The sequence below is a fragment of the Camellia sinensis genome, chromosome 1 (genome assembly GCF_055761805.1).
Source record: "Camellia sinensis isolate YWXY chromosome 1, ASM5576180v1, whole genome shotgun sequence".
Taxonomy (NCBI): domain Eukaryota; kingdom Viridiplantae; phylum Streptophyta; class Magnoliopsida; order Ericales; family Theaceae; genus Camellia; species Camellia sinensis.
Window position 1 is genome coordinate 241264420 of NC_138961.1, and position 19060 is coordinate 241283479.

Sequence of the window (19060 nt, forward strand, 5' to 3'; positions counted from 1 at the left end):
TGTTAGAAGGCTTTGCACCGTACCAATTGAATTGTTAGATTATGCCGCATTCTCAATGTTTATAATCACTCAAACTCTTGTTAAATCTCTCATTCGAGCCTCAATTTGGAATACAGTTCTGCCTCCAGCTATAGGAAAGCATAGAGTTTTTTCTGAGATAGTGTTATTGACTTTCTGATATATGTGGACGTAGAACTGAAACCTATTAGCAGGATAGTCATTTTCATAGAGACCACTTCTTCCAAATTATCAGGATAGTCATTCACACTGTTGACGTTACTCAAAATATAAAGAAACCCATAGCATCAATGGATATGCTACCAGAATTTGTGAGATTCGATACTTGATGACGACTTTCATTTCAATTCCTTTTCATTCTTTTGGACTTTCTTTTTAACCTTTTTATTTTCGGTTGTCAACCTCATGTACAACCACCAACTGCTAAGAGCAAAACCCAGAATTCATGTACAACTAAACATGTTCATAATTCTGTCTCTTCACATAGCATTCAAGTATTCCCAAAGCCAACTCGTGTGGATGACAAATTCAAGGCTTGCGTAGCAAAATGAGGAAAAGACGATGAGGATCGAAATTGAAGATAATATTCAGTTCACGATTTGATTGGGACCTTTTGAGCTCCTACCTCCAAGCTTCTTGGAAAATCACGCCCTGTTCGGTAGCTGAAATCTTATAATAACATTGTCGGAGTGCAAACGTTCTAACTCAGGTTGACTGCTATGTTGGTAGGCTTATCTTACAACTTCCTCGTTCAGTTTAGCAGCCACTGCCAGATTGCCGATGCTTGTTCCTGCAATGTATCCACCAGACCAAGCATTCTGCAACCAAAAATTAAAAAACAAAATAAAACCCATAATGAAACTAAAGTAGCCTAGTGGAAGCATATGGATCTAGTTTGTGTCATCATGTTCAGCTAATAATTGAATATAATAACAAATTATATGACTTGTGACTTTGCTTGAATGAGAGGGCAAAATGATTCTCCTCGTTGGGAAGTTTGTTCTAGAGCAGTTATATTTCAGAGTACTGTGACAAAACAAGGATAATTACACATGGAAACTACCAAGGTTAACATTCTTACACAATGAATGTTGAAGGAAAGGAATTTCATAGTAACAAATGGGGAGCTACAATTTAACATCACTATAGAGATCAATTACAAGAAGAGATTTGGAAGTAGAATTCAATTATCTATAGTCAACGTAGTCCATCCACATATCAATAGTTGACGATAATATATGTAAATGAATGAATTTCTTCCTTAAACATGTTCCTTACCTGGAAATTGAAACCACCAGTTACTCCATCAATATTCAGTACCTACAGAAGCTTCAACTCTTGAGTGCCACAGTGGGGACTAAACCATTTGGAAATATTGAGAAAAAATAGCATGGTTAAGCGGTAGGGTCACAGAATCTAGCCCACAACTTAGAGGTATTTCACCGATAAGGATGCAACAGCACTCCCTAAGCTTTCACATAAAGAAAAGAAAATGAAAAACCAGAAAGTACTAGTAACGCTACCTCTCCAGCAAAGAATAGATCTGACTGGATCTTGCTCTCCATTGTGCTGAGTGTGATCTTCACAAAGCAACAGGAAAAGAATTTAAGTTTCGACACTAGAGCATGTGTACGAGAAAGAGCTCACACACGAGCAGAGAGAGAGAGAGAGAGAGAGAGAGACAACCTCAGACAAAGGAACTCCTCCAGCTGTGACAAATTCATCCTTAAATTGGCCCTTCATTATTAAAGTATTATATAGAAGAATCTGAAGAAAAATAAATAAAATATAGATTTGAAAAGTGAAATTCAGGATCGTACCTTCCCTTTCACTCTAAATGAGTACTGCTTCAACAGAGAAGCAACAGATAGTAATGTGTTATTTGAAACAGAAGCCCACAAGATATCCCCATTTAAACCCTGCATGTGAAATTTGAAAGTCATTATATGGGAGCAACCTTCCACCAGTAAAATCCAACGAATGATCAGTCAAAAAGAATGGCCATACAACCTCACGATCCAATATATATTTCCAAAATCTTTTTACAAGGCCAAGTTTAGAAGGACACCAATTGAGCACTTTTTGCTTCTGCAGAAGGTAGAAGTAATATATTCAGTAGTAAGGAAACATAGTACTGCCGTTTCTTGCACAGTAAAATCAATAGGGTGAAAAGCAGAGTAGAATAATTAGGATTGTAACACTAAACAGAATGAAGTATCCACAGGGAACAAGAATTCAGGGGTATCAACTTTCAAGAGGATTCTTATTCTTAGGAGTTACACAGCCTAAAACATTACTTCTGAGGCAATATTTTTTCTCTGTTACACTAACATAACATCTATAAAAATCCATCTTGATTGGGGTTTTAGGTGCTGACTCACATACTCCCTCATTTAAATAGCTTAATGGAAAATACAGGGTATGTTTGGTTTGTGTTTGAGAGATGTGTTTTAGAGATAAAAAGTACGAAAAGTTGTTTGGTTTAGTTTTTTTCAAAAGATGTTTTGGAAAATTATTTTGAGAGAGAGATTTGGAAAAAGTGATTGATTTGATGTGTGTGAGAAAGAGATTTGTTTGGAAAACTTGTTTGGTTTACAAGTTTTGAGAAATTTTTTTTGGAAAAATTTGTTTGGTTTGATTACTTTTAAAAACTTATTTGTAGAGAAAATTTTCCAAAATTTTTTCAGAAATACAAACCAAACGAACCCACAGTTTCTATGGTGTTCATTTGTTTCAAAATCTCTACTTGCATGGCAACCCAACTACCATGATCCTTTCTTTTTTCATGAATAATCACGAAAACATTAACCTTTTAGAAATGGTATTAATCCTACTTGATATGTAAAATTCAGCCAGTAGGTACTAGCTTCGCAAGTGATAATAAAGGTTGGAGAATATAATTACCACAAACTGATTCTTGTGTTGAATAAGAATGGACTTCACATCATCAATATGAACATCAGGAATAAAATCCACGTGTAGTATTCCTAAACCAGAATAGTATCAAGTTGAAGAGAGATAACTTGAAATGTAAATATAAAATGCAAAAGAAAAGATAGAACCATTCTTTGCCTTCATAATCTGAACTGAACAAATTACGGGCTCCCCAAGCAGATAACCGAAGGATTACTGGCCCACTCAGTCCCCAGTGTGTGACTAACATGGGTCCAACCTATAATCACAAAAGTTTGGTTGTATGATACATATATTTGTTTTTCCAAATGATCTCAATTAGAAAAACATGCCTGTGTAAGTTGTGGTATACTCCTCCCAACAGTTTCTAACTTTAACTTCGCTTTAACTTTAGGAAATGTAACCTGGACATGAAAAATAAAAAAGAAACACATTCTAAGGAAGAATTTTGAAAGATACAAGACCATTCATATAAGATTAAAAAAACAACGCCCAAATAATACACATTAATACGTGTTTGGAAGGGAAAAGATTGGGTACATACATAACCTTTGGCATGGTACACAAAGTGGTTGCCCCAAGATTTGAACCCATAACCTCAAAGTTACTAGGCCAAGGTTTTAAAAGATTAAAATCATTAATGAAATGTTTGGGAACCATAAGGAGGAAAACCTTAAGGAAGAAAAGAAAAATGCAAATGATAATCTTCAAAGTTTATGAATGAATAAGTTTGTCCAGTGGAGAAGATTGTCCAGTCATAAAACAAGGAACAATACAATCCAAATCTTTTGATATGCCAGTCAAGAATCATGCATTATCTAGATTGCAACCACCAATCCTTAAAATCAATACTTCATGAGAGATTAAAACCTTCAAGTAACCACTTCATTTTATTTAAAAAACATGCTCATTTTTATCTTCACATTATGAATTCTACAACCATGCAAATAGATGGGATACGCACACTTACATTGAGGGTATACAACAACTTAGCAACCTCCTTCACTGACATGACTATTGTTCATAGTCAAGGCAATAAATCGTTTGGCAATTGGCTTTTTTAGCCAAAGAGCCAAAAAATCACTAAAAAAACCAAAAAGTCAACAACTCATACAAAAAAGTCAAAAATTCCCTTTTCTCTCTACTTTTTGCACATCTTTTAGTAAAAAACTAAAAAGTCATCCCAAACATACTAGTTTTTTCTACATCACATTTTAGCCAAAAAAACAAAAAAGTTACTAAAAAAGCCTTTTCCCAAACGAGGCCAAGACAATAATCAACTAGTAACGGAGAGATTTGAATCAATTAGAAAAGCACATTACCCCGGACAACTCTGCCAACTGGGGATCGTCAATCTTGAAAGTGAATAGGCTTGGTACTGGTTCTACTATAGAATGACCCACTTGTGTAGCAAGAGTATATCCCTGGAACATCAACAAGAAAGCTTACCAACACAAATATCTAATCTACTACAATGTCAATAAACCTACAATAGATAACAACCTGCTTGCTACTGCCACTTGCAATTAATAGATAATCAGCTTCAACATAGTCTACAAAATCTATTGTACGCTTCTCAATCTTCAGAAGAAATTTCCCACCCACAGTCACAGATGCAGTTGTAACAACTTTGCCAGTCTGCAGCAAAACTGATTGAGTGACTTGTATTTCAGAATAGACTGCTTGATATATCTCATGATTTTGAAAAAGTGTGATATTAAATTCTATGAAAAACTATCAATGAACTTAACACCTAAGACAATGTCCATATAGCATGAGGTATATTCTCCATGTGTAGAAGATCCCCCTAAAAGATACTATTTTTTTTTCTTCTCCTCAGAATGTATGTGCATGAGCAATCAAGCTTTACATATCCCTTTACTATGGAAGGCATAGATAGAATGTTCGTCCGGAGTAGGATTTAGAGTCTTAACAAAAGAAAAGACACTTCAACCTTTGCCTCATGGCTCACAATTGGTAATAAAATTCCTGATATCATGCTTCTAAGTTGGGGTGCCTGTTCCACAAATCCAATGGAAGAAAATAATTTATGGATTGTCTTATCATATTTTTTTACACACTGCCCCTAAAGCTAAAATATATGATTTAGTCACGGTGATAACTGTTCTCAAAAGCTAACAGAGTCACATAACCTAGTACATATGAATACGATATCAAAAGAAACTACAGTTGGGATGCTATGCAACACAAAACCAAGAACTCGTCTCAACTAAGTGTTCGCAAACTACTTAGGGTCGGCTGCATTGGTGCTATTTAGCCATTCACTCAATCAACAGCCATAATCCTGGTTAAACTAAAAACTAACATGCCTTTCTTATCCAACACTAGACTATGAATGTTACAAAACAATAGTTCAAAAATATAAGACAAAAAATTGCTAACCAATGATCTTTAGCACATCAAATTAAGAATATTTTCTTCGTGTGCAGACAGATGTTGAAAACTGGACCTACATTCAGCTGGTTGAAAGGTCCAGCCATTTCAATATTGCAGGTGGAGGAGTGTAGGATTGGTTGACTGAGGTTTGGTGGAAAAAAGGGTCCAAACAACATCTACCAAAAAAGATAAATAAATTGAACTATGAAAATAAATATGGTAAGAGAAGTACACAGACGATACATGCAATAGTTAATACAAATACATACCTCCCCTTTGCTTTGCTTCTGACAAGAGGCAATCGACTACAGAAGATGAGTTGTTACTGACTGGAAATACCCTTCCATCATCCTCAGTCTGACACCAGAATGGTAACACTCGATTCTAAGCATAAATGACTGAAGCCAATACATGATATTGTAAAAGAAAGCATTAACAGCATAAATGAAATAGAAGAAAGGAAGCAAAAGTGTGTAGTTTCTAGATGACCTTCAGTTCCACCCCAAGATCAGAAAACCAGGACATGGTATCCTTGGGACCATGCATACTGAAGAAAGAGCCTCTAAGTTCCTTATTACCCCTAGGATAATGTTCTGCCAAAATCTATTCACAAAGTCAGCATTATGAACATCATATGATTACGTAAGACACTTCAGCTAAACTGAATAGTTTATTTACAGAAATTAAAATATATATACACAAAGGCAACTAAAGAGGGCAGATTGAGTTCAATCCATGCAATTAAAACAAGCTCTTTAGTGAAATTATTTTGTATTTTGATTTCATTTAGCATGTAAGATAGCAGGGGAACTTCAAAGTCAAGAATATTCAAAAAAATCATTGGATTATTTAATTTCCTTTTTGTCTTAATCATAGCTACTTCAATTTAAAGATACTCCACCAAAGTCCAACATGGGCCAAAAAATGTCATAACTTCTAGTGTGAGAAACCCATGTGAAAATCCAAAGCTAGAACTGGGGAGCCCAGGGTCTCACAGTAATGATTTTCTGCACTCTTCCCACTGATGTACATCTTATTCCACGTCAAAGAAAACAATGACAAGCTGAGTAATCTCTATTTATAAAACATATAGCCTTAAGATTATGGCACGAGAGAAATTGAGATTACAATAAAAATAAATAAATAAATAAATAAATAAAATTGATAAATAAAAATTGAGATTACAATACTAATACAGGATCCAGATATTGATCAAGTCAGCAAAAAAAATAGAACGAGTGTTTGATATCAGTTGAATCACTTTAAGAAAATCAAATGCAGCAGACATTTTTCCTTTCAATCAAGGGCAAAACTGCCATCAAGTGAGAGTTCAACCCACCATATAAGAGCCGATCAAAAACTGGACAGAGCATGGAGTGCTTGGCTAAAGTCCTCAGCAAGATAACAAATGTTTATTCTTTATACATATCAAGTAATACAAACAGGCTTCACAAAATTACTCTGGTGGCATGGACTACATATAAGCCAAAATGATATTTTTTAAAAATCAAAAGGACTCTAGCCCCATTATTAAACTCAAAGAACTATATCATGTTCAAGAATTAGTTATAACCATAATGGTCTCATTAAATAACAAATTCACATTACATAAATGTATGTGTAGACGTAGTAAATTTGAAACATAAAAATGCTCACCAAATTGTCACTACAATGCCCATTTGTCACATTGCATCGGCCACCTCCAGAAATTTTAACCTTCCAAATAGAAAATCATTCACTTCAGCAAAATTACAAACACATATAATTTACTAATTGAACAAATGAATACTGTTTTAAGTTACAAAAACCATTCAATAGTGTTCTAATTATCTAACTATGCACAATAACCCAAATATATACACTCCAAAAACAATACAAACCTTTGACAAGGGCTTCCCTTTTTCAATAACAACCACATTCAGATTTGGTGCAATGGTTTTAGCCCTAATTGCTCCATAAATTCCAGCTGCTCCACCGCCAACCACCACCAGTAACTCTGCTTCACTTGACTACCCACCGATTAATATACAGATACACAAGTCAGAAACAAAACTCACAAAACAATCCTCTGAATTTGTTTATGTGTATATGTATGTTGTCACTCATGCATACATTTAGGTTTGTAAAAATTTGTTACCTGTTGAGACAATAAGGGTTTAGATGTACTGTATCTTCTTTTGTTGGTGGAGAAGATGAAGAAACCATGGTTTCTGGCGTTGGTTGAAGAGGGCTTGGAAGAAACCCCAAATCGAAGGATGAAACGCGGGAATGCGAAGCTCGTCATAGTTCACGACTGTGAACTTCCACCCATGTGTAATAGATAAAAGAGAACTATAGAGTCGGGTCCTAGAACCCATTAAAGTCGGGCCATTTCCTTAAATAAGTCAAATTATCAATTTAATTCTTATATTAGGCCTAATTTTTGAAAGATTTCTTAAAATAGGTTAAAACGTGGTTTAGAATCACGCTTTCACGTTTGTGTACCTGTCCCGCGTGAGGATTGGAAAGTCTTAAAAGTGTGGTTACAAAACGCGCTTTTAATTAAGAAAGCGCTGTTACAAGAGGCACTTTTAATTAAATTTTTTTTCTTTTGAAATCGCTGTTCTGAACTACGCTTTTAACTTACATTTTTTAGTTCTGAAAGCGCGGTTGTGAACCACGCTTTTAACCACAAAAAAATTCTTCTGAGATCCTGTTTACGAACCACGCTTTTAACTTAAATTTTTTTTCTTCTGAAAACGTGGTTATAAACCACGCTTTTTGGCAAAAAAAAATTTGTTCTGAAAGCGTGTTTGTGAACCACGCTTTTTATACGATTTTTTTTCTTTAAGTGAAAGTATGGTTTGTAATCATACTTTTAAAACTTATATAAAATCTCCCCAGCCCCGTCTTTTGCAATCACACTTGTTACACCTTTCACTCTCGCTGCCTGCTCTCTCTCTCTCGCTCTTACTACTCTCTCTCTCTCTCTCTCTCTCTCTCTCTCTCTCTCGCTCTTACTGCTCTCTCTCTGTCGCTGTGCTCGAGCTCCCTCTGCTTCAGTATTGTCGCTCTCTGTGCTCTTTCTCGTTGGTATGGCTTCTGTATCTCTCTGTTGATCTACTTTAATGCGTTTTTTTTGTTTGTGAAAATGTGAATGTGGGTATAATATTGGTGGAATAAGGTTCATGAATGTGGGTATAATGTTGGTAGAATAGGGTTCATGAATATAGGTATAATGTTGGTAGAATAGGGTTCATGAATATGAAAATGTTGTGAAATCAGAAATAATAAATTAGGGTTAGGGTTTATAATTGTGAAATCAGAAATTACGATTACGATTTGAGAAATTAGGGTTTTGAATTGTGAAATCTGTTTAAAAATTTGTGAAATCTGTTTAGAAATGGGAAATCTGTTTATAATTGTGAAATCTGTTAAATGTGAAATCAGATTTCTATTCAATGTGACATCTGTTGAATGTGAAATTTGTTGAATGTTGAATCTGTTTAGAAAAATTTAAATATTATGTTTGAAATGAGAAAATAAGGGTTATGGTTTTCTATTGAATGTGAAACCAGAAATGAGGGTTTTGGTTTTGAATTGATGAATGTGAAATCATTTTTCAATTAGGGTTAGGGTTTTAAATTGTGAAATCAGAAATGAGGGTTATGGTTTCAGAAATTAAGGTTTAACAAATTTATGATAAGTTAAATTTTTTTAATAATGTTATATGATTTTTTTTAGAAACAAATAATTATCTATAATAATAATAATTTTCTTGTATATTATTATCGTAACTAACTTTATAATTTCTTGAAAAAAAATATGGCAAAACACAAGAAAATCTAATTTTGTCTATATAAAAATTATCTATAATTAAAATTTCAAAATTTTCTATCCCTTTCTTTCAAAATTTCCAAATTATTATTTTTTTCTTTCACTTTCACTTTCCACAAATTTTTCTTTTTAATCAAAACATATTTAAGGAATAATCATGCCATTCCCTTTTATTTTCATTCCAATAAATTAAGCACAACCTAACAATATTTACGATATATTAAAAAAAATAAAAATAGAATCATATAATATATATCAGTGTCATACAAAATTGAATTACAAGGAACTATGTATAAAATTGTCATGGTTAGTCTAGTACTAATTATCCCGAGTTCATAGATCCAACTGATCATTATATCATTTTTTCTTTCTCTATTATGGAAAGTATAAGGGGATGTTTGGCATAAAAGAAAAGCAAGTTCAGCCAAAAGAAAATGAGGAGAAAATTTAAGGGAAAAGGAGAGAAAATTTTCAGTTGTGAGAGAGTGGCCGTGTCCTTCACCGTGAATAGTCTAAGTGAAACCCAAAATGGTCGTCGACGACGTTCTTCTGATTGGGAATTGCAAATAAATTTTATAGGGTTTTCAATTGTAAAATCAGAAATTAGGGTTATGGTTTCAGGAATTTGGGTTTTGAATTGTGAATCCTGTATATATTTATTGCATTGTAAACTGTGAATCCTATCTAGTTTTTTACAAATTAGGTTTTTGAATTTTGAATTGTGAATCCTGTCTATATTTTTTGAATTGAAAATTTAATTTCTGATTGCTTCTTAGTCCTGTCGATATGGTTAAATCTTGTTATTCTTTCGCTTATCTCTTTAACTTCATCATTATGCCACTATAACTACTACAAACAATTTTTTGGGTTGTTTTAAGAAATAAGTTAAAAGCTAATTTTTTGTATTTTTAATTTTTTTTTTCAAAAAACGTGTAAAAAAATACCGAAAATGCCTTTTTACCTCTTTGCCAAAAATTTTGATATAAATAAATGACTTTTTACAAAAAATTTGATATAAACATTAGAGGTCAAAAAATTTGATATAAACATTAGAGGTGATCCACAAAAAATTAGAAGTAAAAAAATGACTTTTTACCTCTTTGCCAAAAGAGGCCTTTGATGTCGTCCTGGAAAATGCTATTATCAAAACATTTGATATAAATAAAAAAAATTGTTTAAAAATTATGTTTGAAAAAATTAAAATATTTGATTTATAAAATGACTCATTCTCGATAATTTTTACCCACTTGAATTATCCAATTGACTTATTCTCTATGCGCCTGCATTATGTTTATTCAATTAAGTTTTAACTTTTTATGATAGTCAAATGTCTGAATCAGTTTACGTATTTATAGACTAATGTTACAATCCACACCAAACATCCCTTCCACGTAGATCCGACAAATCTCAATTAATACCTATAAACATGACACATACTGAGAGTTCAACTTGAGACTTGGAAGGAGCATACCTAATTTTTAACACATAATGAGAGCTCATTAATATTAATGAAACTCAAGTTTGACTCGGTTCAGGTCGATAATTTTTTTGTTATGTTATTTATATTGCTTAAAATTATGAGAGCTCATTAATTTTTTATTTAGGTTATTTCTTACGTTATTTCCCTAAATTATTTCCTATGTTATTTCGTATGAGGTTATTTCCCTAAGAGAATAATCTCATAGGAAATAACCTACCAAATAATTTTGTCATTAAGGTCCCTAATGGCAGAAGCTTGAGCAAATAAAAGTAACTTCTCTCTAATTGTCCTTAAATCTCATTAATTTGACCATCAGTTTTAAAAAATTACGTGAACAATGTTTCAAATAAAAATTAAGAACAAGTCATACAAAATCAGTCGAGTTATTTCAACTCAATGAAAAAAATAATAATTTCATAGAAAAAGTTACACTATGATTTAAGATTTTTGTATGACTTGTCCAATTTTGTCCAATCGCACTGAATAAATACAATACTTGATACAAATTATACTATAAAATTATATGAACAGAAAAATAAAAGAAGAATCTTCATAATGTCTTCACATTCAAAATTATTGATATATCTGTCTAGTTTATCGAAATACTAAAAAAATAGATCAAGATTTATCAAAATATCCTCAAAATAAGTGTTTTTTAAATCGTTACCATTTACATGCATACGATTAAATCATTGCCCAAATTAGGGGCTTTTCCCAAATTAAGGCAAAATAGTAATTTATTTCCCAAAATATACTTAGTTTGGACAGAATTCCTAAACTAAGCTAAAACGCGGATACAAACCACGCTTTCACTGTTTTTGTGGCCCTCCCGCGAACAATTTGTAAAATCTTAAAAGCGTGGTACAATCCACGCTTTTAATTAACAAAACGTGATTACAAATCATACTTTTAAGGAAATTTTATTTATACATAAATTTTTAAGTAATTATTTTTTTAAAGTAAATCTGATTAAGGAAATTTGATTTATACATAACCATGCTTTTGTTAAGTAATTCTTTTTATCTTCAGAAAATGTGGTTGCAAACCACGGTTTTACTGTTGACCCGTGAATAATAACCACTTTTAAGCAAAATGTAAAAATTCAACAAAAAATTCAAAACCAGCACTCATTCTTATTTCTCACAGACTTTCACACTCACTCTCTCTATCTCTCTCTCTGACACACGCACCCACAACACTCACACTCACATCAAACATATATAATTTGTAATATATATAAATTGTATTTTATAAAATTCAGACCAATATTAAATATATATAATAATAATTGATAATAGTAAATAATAATCAACTATATAAAATGATTATTTTTTTACTTTAATTCTTAAAATGTAATTTTTTTATTTAGGTAAATTACACTGACACCCCCTGAGGTTTATGTTTATGACAGTTATTCCCCCACCTTTGAAAAAAAAATTCATTGGAAAAAAAATAAAATTAATTGGAAAAATAAATTATTCCAAAAGAAAAATTAAATTAAAAAAAAATTAATTGTTTTGAATTTTATAAAATAAAATTTATATATATTAAAAATTATATGTTTGATGTGAGTGTGTGTTGTGGGTGTGTCTGTCAGAGAGAGACAGAGAGAGAGTGAGTGTGTATGTGTGTGACAAAGAAGAGTGAGTGCTGCTTTTTGATTTTTTGTTCAAAATGTGTTTTGAAAACACATTTTTACATATTTTACTTACAAGCGTGGTCACGAATATGTATAAATCAAATTTCTTTATGTATAAATCAAGTTTACCAACACTTTATAATTTATATAAAGTCACAACCTACACTCATAATTTATGTAATTATTAGAGATTTAGGTAAATTAGAAATATTGTTACTTTGATGTAGGTTGTTACTTTGATGTAAAGTTAGGTTTACCTACACTCAAAAGTTTACCTACCTCATAAGATTGTTGGATTTTCCTACACTCATAAGTTTACCTACACTAAAAGTAACAAGATTAACAACTTACACTCATAAGTTTATGTAAATTACTTAGATTTATAATTTATCAATTACCTAAATCAACTTACATCAATTACATTTATTTACAAATGTTATTACTTTATAATTTATAATCATTTTTATATAATTTATACAAAATTAATCCAAAATTAATAAAAGATTTTCAGACCTAAAACTTAGCTAAATTACATTTAATGTGCACAAAAGCATGATCTTAATCCTAATAAATAATGTAAAAAACATAACACAAGAGCATGATGTTAATTTTGTATGTGTTGTAAGATTTGTTTCTTAAAAAGCTAAAAAATCTAAAACATTATCATTATTTTAACTCATATTTTAATTAAAAAATCAATAATGATTGTTGGATTACAATTGCGGATTACTTAAATAAAGTTTTTGCGTCACAAGTAATTGTAATTGAATGAGTTAAAATTCATATAATTCTTTTACAAGTACAAGCAGATATAAGTATATTGTTGCTATTTTAATGTTTTTTGTCTTAATTGAAACAAGTATATGGAGACTGTTCCAATTATTTTCTACTGGGGGAAACATAATTCGGGATCCTGATGAAGGCGTCTCATATGATGCTGAGCCGAAAGGGATATATGCGGTGTAAATTGGCACCACGCTTAGCAATTTGGAGGACATGTTTATGTCAAAGGTGGCAAGTTACGGGGAAAGTGTTTGATTGACCTTCAAATGTAGATATCCTTATCGCCAGTGGCAAGCACGCAGCAAATACAAGATATTACCGATCAATGACGATGAGGCGTTGCACACCGTATTAAGTATCGGTGCAAGTTTTCAAGCACCAAATTGTTTGGAAGTCTACATTGATAAAAAGGTTGTACACAATATCCCGAACATGACACAGATGGATTCTCGTCCGTTTACTACATTGCTGACACATGGGATTGACACAACAGCGTTTCAGTCTCCTATGTTTGAATCAGATCAATGTTATCCACTAGGCTACACACAACAGTCATTTGAGGGCCATGGTGTAGAATCAAGTTCATGTGGTAGATACGATTATGAATTTGACAATAACACACAAGATGTGCCCACATGCAGCCATCATACCACTCCGGTTGAAGTTGCTAGTAATATGGCAGAAACAATGAACAATGTGCAGTTTGCTGACAGTGACATGTACGGTCCTGATGTTGCCCTAAACGATGATGACAATGAAATGTGTGATGAAGAAAAATTATTGGGCGGATCAGATGATGATGATGATGATGAAGATAACGCCGAGGCTCTCGTTGATCCTGAAAATGCCGCCATTCCACCTAGAGTTGAAATCCCTTTCTATGACAACATTCACATGGGTGGTGATTTTGACATTATTACCCGTGATGTCGTTTCCCGTAACCGGATCTGGAGCGCTGAAAATCCAGAGTTGGACAGAGGAATGGTTTTTGTTGATAAGAAGCAACTTGTACATGCTGTGAAATTGTACCATGCAACAAATAATTGAGAGTATAAGGTCGTAACCTCCAAGCGAGACGTTTGGGTGTCTGCTTGCAAGCACGACTGCAGTTGGTGGTTGCGTGCATCTCTTAGTAAGAAACATGGTATTTTTGAAATAAAGCAGTACAGGGGTCCTCACCATTGTTTATACCCACGAGTGAACAGGGATCACACTAATATTAGCTCCAGTTACATTGCTTCTCATATTTTGGGACAAGTTGCGGTTAGTATAAAAAATAAATGTTTACATATATATACATATTTGTTTGTTTATAGTGTTCACACCCAGATAATCCAACTCATATTTGATTGTCGTATGTAGAATGAACCTGATATGCCAATTAAGAATATCATCGAAGATATCAAAAAGACAATGAACTATAGTATATCATACAAGAAGGCGTGGCATGTAAGGGCAAAGGGAATTAAAATGGTATTCGGTGATTGGGATGAATCATATAGGCAGTTGCCTAAATTCATGCATGCATTACAGACATCTAATCCCGGCACCATCGTCAAATGGAAGCATAGGTATACCGGGCATACAACTATTATGCCCGTCTTCTACTTTGTTTTCTGGTCTTTCAAACCCGTCATCGATGGCTTTAGATATTGTAGGCCTGTTATAACTATAGATGGTACATTCTTATACGGTAAATACACTGGTGTGTTGCTTGTAGCAACGATTGTCACTGCCAATGGCAAAATATTACCGCTTGCATTCGCTGTTGTCGACAGGGAGAGTTTGGAGTCTCGGTCGTTCTTCATTCAAAATATCAAGGAACATATTGTCCTGGACCGACAGGGAGTGACTTTGATATCTGATCGAGCTGAGAGTATTTCAGCTACTGTAAGGCGGCATTTGCTGAATCCCTCGCTCCAATGTGTTGGATATCATCGGCACTGCCTTCGACATGTTTGCAGTAACTTTAACACAAAGTTCAAAAATAAGGAGCTCAAACAACTACTATGGAAAGCGGGGAGTGCTGATCAACGACGAAAGTGTAATGGTTACTGAGAACAGATACAGGCTATTAACTAAGAAGCCATCAATTGGGTCCACAAGATGAATCCTGAGGACTGGGCCCTTGCATATGACGGTGGATATCGCTAGGGGGTATTGACCAGTAATGATGCAGAGTGCTTCAACAGCGTCTTGAAAGGTGCAAGGAACTTTCCTATCTCAACTATGGTTGAATTTACATTTCGACAGCTTGTCAAATATTTTGACGAGATGGGAGCCCAAGCTGAAACAGATGTACGGAATGAGTTCCAATACCCTAGAGAGATACAAAAAACTATCGAGGAGGGTATCGCAAGGGGAAATACTTTCCAGTTGATATCGTATGATAGGTTAGTTTGTAATGTGAAAAAATTGTTATTATTATGTTGTTAAGTTAATTACACCTAAAAACATGAACTTGATTAGTTTGTATCAATATTGTCTTATAGGCCCCGCCGCGTATTTGAGGTGCAAACATCTTTTCGCCGTGGACGAGGTCGCAATAGTCAGATTGTGTGGATGAATCAACCCACGTGCAGTTGTGGAAAATATGAGATAAGACACTATCCATTGTCGCTGTAATGTCTGAATGCGGTGACAATCCATTCAAGTACATTGATCCAGTATATAGGCTTCATGTATACATAAGGGTTTGGGAAACTAAATTCAATCCAATACCGCATCAAGATTATTGGGATGATCCGCAGTGGACCTTAATGCCTAATGTACTTCGTCTGCGAGAAGTAAAACGGGGTCGTACATCTATGGCTCGTATTCCGAATGAGATGGATATATCAGACAGGCGTTTGACAGCTCGTTGCAGTTAGTGCCAGCAGACAGGTCATGACAGACGAACATGTCCGGCGCGACTTGGTCGATGAAGACTATGTAATACTTACATATTGTAATATATCATTTTGAAATTCTTTATTTGTAATAGATCATTTAATTATGTATTTTTAAATTCTTTATTTGTAAACGGGGTCGTACATTTAAAATGTGTATTACAAAATGTGTACTTGATTCAAAATGTGTAATACAAAATTGAAAATGTGTATAATTTATTCAAACTTGTATAATTTATTGAAAATGTGTACTAGTATTTCACTGTGTACTTGATTCAAAATGTGTATTACAAGATTCTATACTAATCACGTAGTTCTTCTACCATTTCAAAATTTCATATTTTTGAATAAATTTAATATCGAATGCTGTAATCGTTGTTCACATTTTATAATTTAAAAAATTTACAAATTTTAAAAAAATTAACCTATTATAAATTAAAATTTTAAAAATTGGAATGCTGCAGTCATTGTTCACAATTACAAATTTTATATGTAATTTACAAAATTTGTAATTTATTCAAACTTTTAGCATTACAAAATCAATATTTAAGTTTTGTCAAATATGCCATAAATGTAATCATTAATTTTGAATTCCTTCCATGTAAGTGGCACATAAATTTGTCTTTTCTCGAACCTATAAGATTTACTTCATTGTATTTTAAATCGTTAAGTACAAAATCAATAATTACAGTTTCTCTGTTATTATGTTATGATTAAATGAGATTTTGATATGGATGATCTAATATTTCAGTTGTACAGGCGTCATGGCACATATACCTGAGGAGGTTCCACTGTTCAGACAAGCACATCGGGCTGACAGTATATGGGAGCGTCCGGTATGCAATAACGTTTGTTGGACTTTACGCTTACAATTAAAATACATTGCATTTTGTTGTATATTTCGTGATAATGCTATTATTTAAATTGGTCATTCTGTTGTGCAGGATAAGGCACGCACCGTGTTGACATGCCGTCGAGCAGATTCTGGATTGTGGGAGCATCTGTTGGACCATAGAGTCTTACAGTATATATTACGCGCGAGATTCTATGGTATGTATCGAATCGGGCACATTTGACTGGACCACGCACTCATCACTGCTCTCGTCGAGAGGTGGCGCACAGAGACTCATACATTCCATTTCCCGATCGGGGAGGCCACCGTCACATTGCAGGACGTATCCGTCCTATATGGTCTTCGGATTGATGGCCGAGCAGTTACTGGATTTGACCCATCTTTCGCGACGGAGCAGTGGATAGCCCTATGTGCTAAGCTATTGGGAGTAGCACCTACACCAGCAGACTTACAGGAAGGTAGACTGAGGGTCAGGTGGCTGGCCGAGCTGTTTGTGTAAAAAATAAATTGATAGAGAGAGAATAAATTGTATGTATTATTGATTGATGTAATGTTATATTTATTACAATGATTCATGATTCCTATATATAGAAGAGGGTGAGTGTGTAGTAGGTAAGGAGTAGGTGAAGTGGAGGTGGTAGTGGTGTAGTGGGTTAGGTTTAGTGGAGTAGGTGAGGTGGTAGTGGTGTAGTGGGTTAGGTTTAGTGGAGTAGGTTTAAGTGGGTGAAGTAGGTGATAGGTTTTAACAGCCCCCTGCAAACTCAAGGGGGATAGGAACTAGCCAACTTGAGTTTGGAGAGAGTAACAAAACAAGAAAATAGACGAATACATAAAAGAAAAGAGGATAGGAGACACTGTATGGTCGTGTCAGACCGATGGTGAAGACACTGTATGGTGGTGTCATAACGTTGTAGAGGACACTGGATGGTTGTGTCAGACCGATATAGAAGACAGTTTATGGGGTCATGTCAAGGAGCTAACCGGAATCAATGTCGGGACAGTTTACAGAGTCTTGTCGGACCCCTAAAAAGTCGCACCCTCAAAAGGTGTGCCCAATCTATCAAAAGGTGTGCCATCAAAAGGCGTGCCCATTCCATAAAAAGACGTGCCAGATATGATGGCGAGGCACGTGAGTGCCTTGGCTGGCGCGCCCGTTTGTCGTCTGGCGTCAAGTGGAGCGCGATACGCGTGGCTGCCTCGGCTATTTAACCAAGATGGAGGCTAAGGCTGAGGCTGAGGCAGAAGCTGAGACAGAAAAACTGAGAGAAACCTCTGAAAAATTCTTTGTTTTGCTGAGAAAGATACTCTGTAACACTCTGTAACACATTCTGTAACCAACCCTTCTCTGAAACACTCAGCAACCCATAACATGGCCTCCTCTTCTTCCCGTCCAGCTACCCAGAACATGGCCTCCTCTTCCCGGGGTCTGCTCACGCTCTTTCCAGAACTGAACGAGTCCACCAGAGAAATAACTGGTGCGGTGGCCAGTGAACCTCAACCAAACACCTCTGGTTTTGCTCCGTTGAACTTTCCGATGCGGTCGGTGGAGCAAAAAATGGCGGTGCAAACGGATATTGAGGCCAATCAGTATACATTGAAGTCATGCGTGGAGACCATGACCGCGGTCACAAACTTGTCGCACCGGCTACAGAGTAGGGCAAATGAGGTACAACAGTTAAACTCCCAGCTGGCTCCGCTCCAACGCATGTATAAGGATGCGCGAGCAGAGATAAGTGTGCTAAAGGCGGAAAATAAGGAGCTGAAGCGGAAGGCCACCGTGATGTTCCGATTTGGAGGGCCGCCATATGCTGCAGTGAAGGAGCAGGGGGGAGTGAACGTGCTCAGTGGATTGGGAAACACGGAGGCAGTACCATCAAGGGCCGTCCAGGACGGAGGCAAAAAGAAAAGACCGGCGGAATAGGCGAAGAAGGGAGGTCGGTTGGTGGCCGGCTGCAGAAAAGAAAACAAAGCTGTTGTTGTTGTTGTTTTTTTTTTTTTTTGTGTAAAATTGTGATCGGGGTGAGCCCCGACATGAATAAAATAAGATGGTGTGCAGTTCGTCTTCTTCCTCTCTTGTTTTTTTTTTTGTTTTTTTTTTGTGGAATATAAAAAATAATAATAAGATAAGGGAAAAAGAAAGATAAAAAAAATAAAATAAAATAAAAGTAGGGATAGGAGAAATATAGTATAATAAAAAATATAGTTATATATATATATCTTAAAATAAAAGAAAAAAATGTGAAATAATAGAAGAGTGGTGTTGGGTCAGCCAT

At 34.6% G+C, this 19060-nt stretch overlaps 1 protein-coding gene across 13 annotated transcripts; it reads right to left on the reverse strand.

Moving 5' to 3' along the window:
• Positions 1 to 326: 326 nt before the first annotated feature.
• LOC114267950 (FAD/NAD(P)-binding oxidoreductase family protein) lies at positions 327 to 7671 on the reverse strand. 13 transcript variants are annotated; one of them, XM_082924892.1, is made up of 16 exons: positions 7466 to 7671; positions 7209 to 7337; positions 6985 to 7044; positions 5818 to 5931; positions 5598 to 5685; positions 4435 to 4580; positions 4254 to 4355; positions 3264 to 3335; positions 3091 to 3190; positions 2923 to 3005; positions 2029 to 2106; positions 1839 to 1937; positions 1705 to 1743; positions 1542 to 1598; positions 1297 to 1338; positions 327 to 836 (listed from the first exon to the last, which is right to left on the reverse strand). In XM_082924892.1, exons 1-16 carry the CDS (start codon positions 7610 to 7612, stop codon positions 750 to 752), a joined length of 1443 nt encoding a protein of 480 aa, XP_082781018.1. In that variant the 5' UTR covers positions 7613 to 7671; the 3' UTR covers positions 327 to 749. The 13 variants fall into 13 exon arrangements, with proteins under 13 accessions (XP_082781018.1, XP_028064848.1, XP_082781053.1 ...); XM_028209047.2 differs by having other exon boundaries at positions 1705 to 1755; XM_082924927.1 differs by having other exon boundaries at positions 1297 to 1375; positions 1705 to 1755.
• Positions 7672 to 19060: the final 11389 nt, after the last annotated feature.

What these genes read in the sequence shown, in the direction of transcription:
- LOC114267950 (XM_028209045.2), bottom strand. Translation starts at nt 7,612, where the DNA reads ATGACGAGCTTCGCATTCCCGCGTTTCATCCTTCGATTTGGGGTTTCT. An exon ending in AAGGGAAGCCCTTGTCAAAG is followed by an intron (nt 7,045 to 7,208) that starts GTTTGTATTGTT and finishes TCTATTTGGAAG; the next exon opens with GTTAAAATTTCTGGAGGTGG. An exon ending in GGCATTGTAGTGACAATTTG is followed by an intron (nt 5,932 to 6,984) that starts GTGAGCATTTTT and finishes CTTTGTGAATAG; the next exon opens with ATTTTGGCAGAACATTATCC.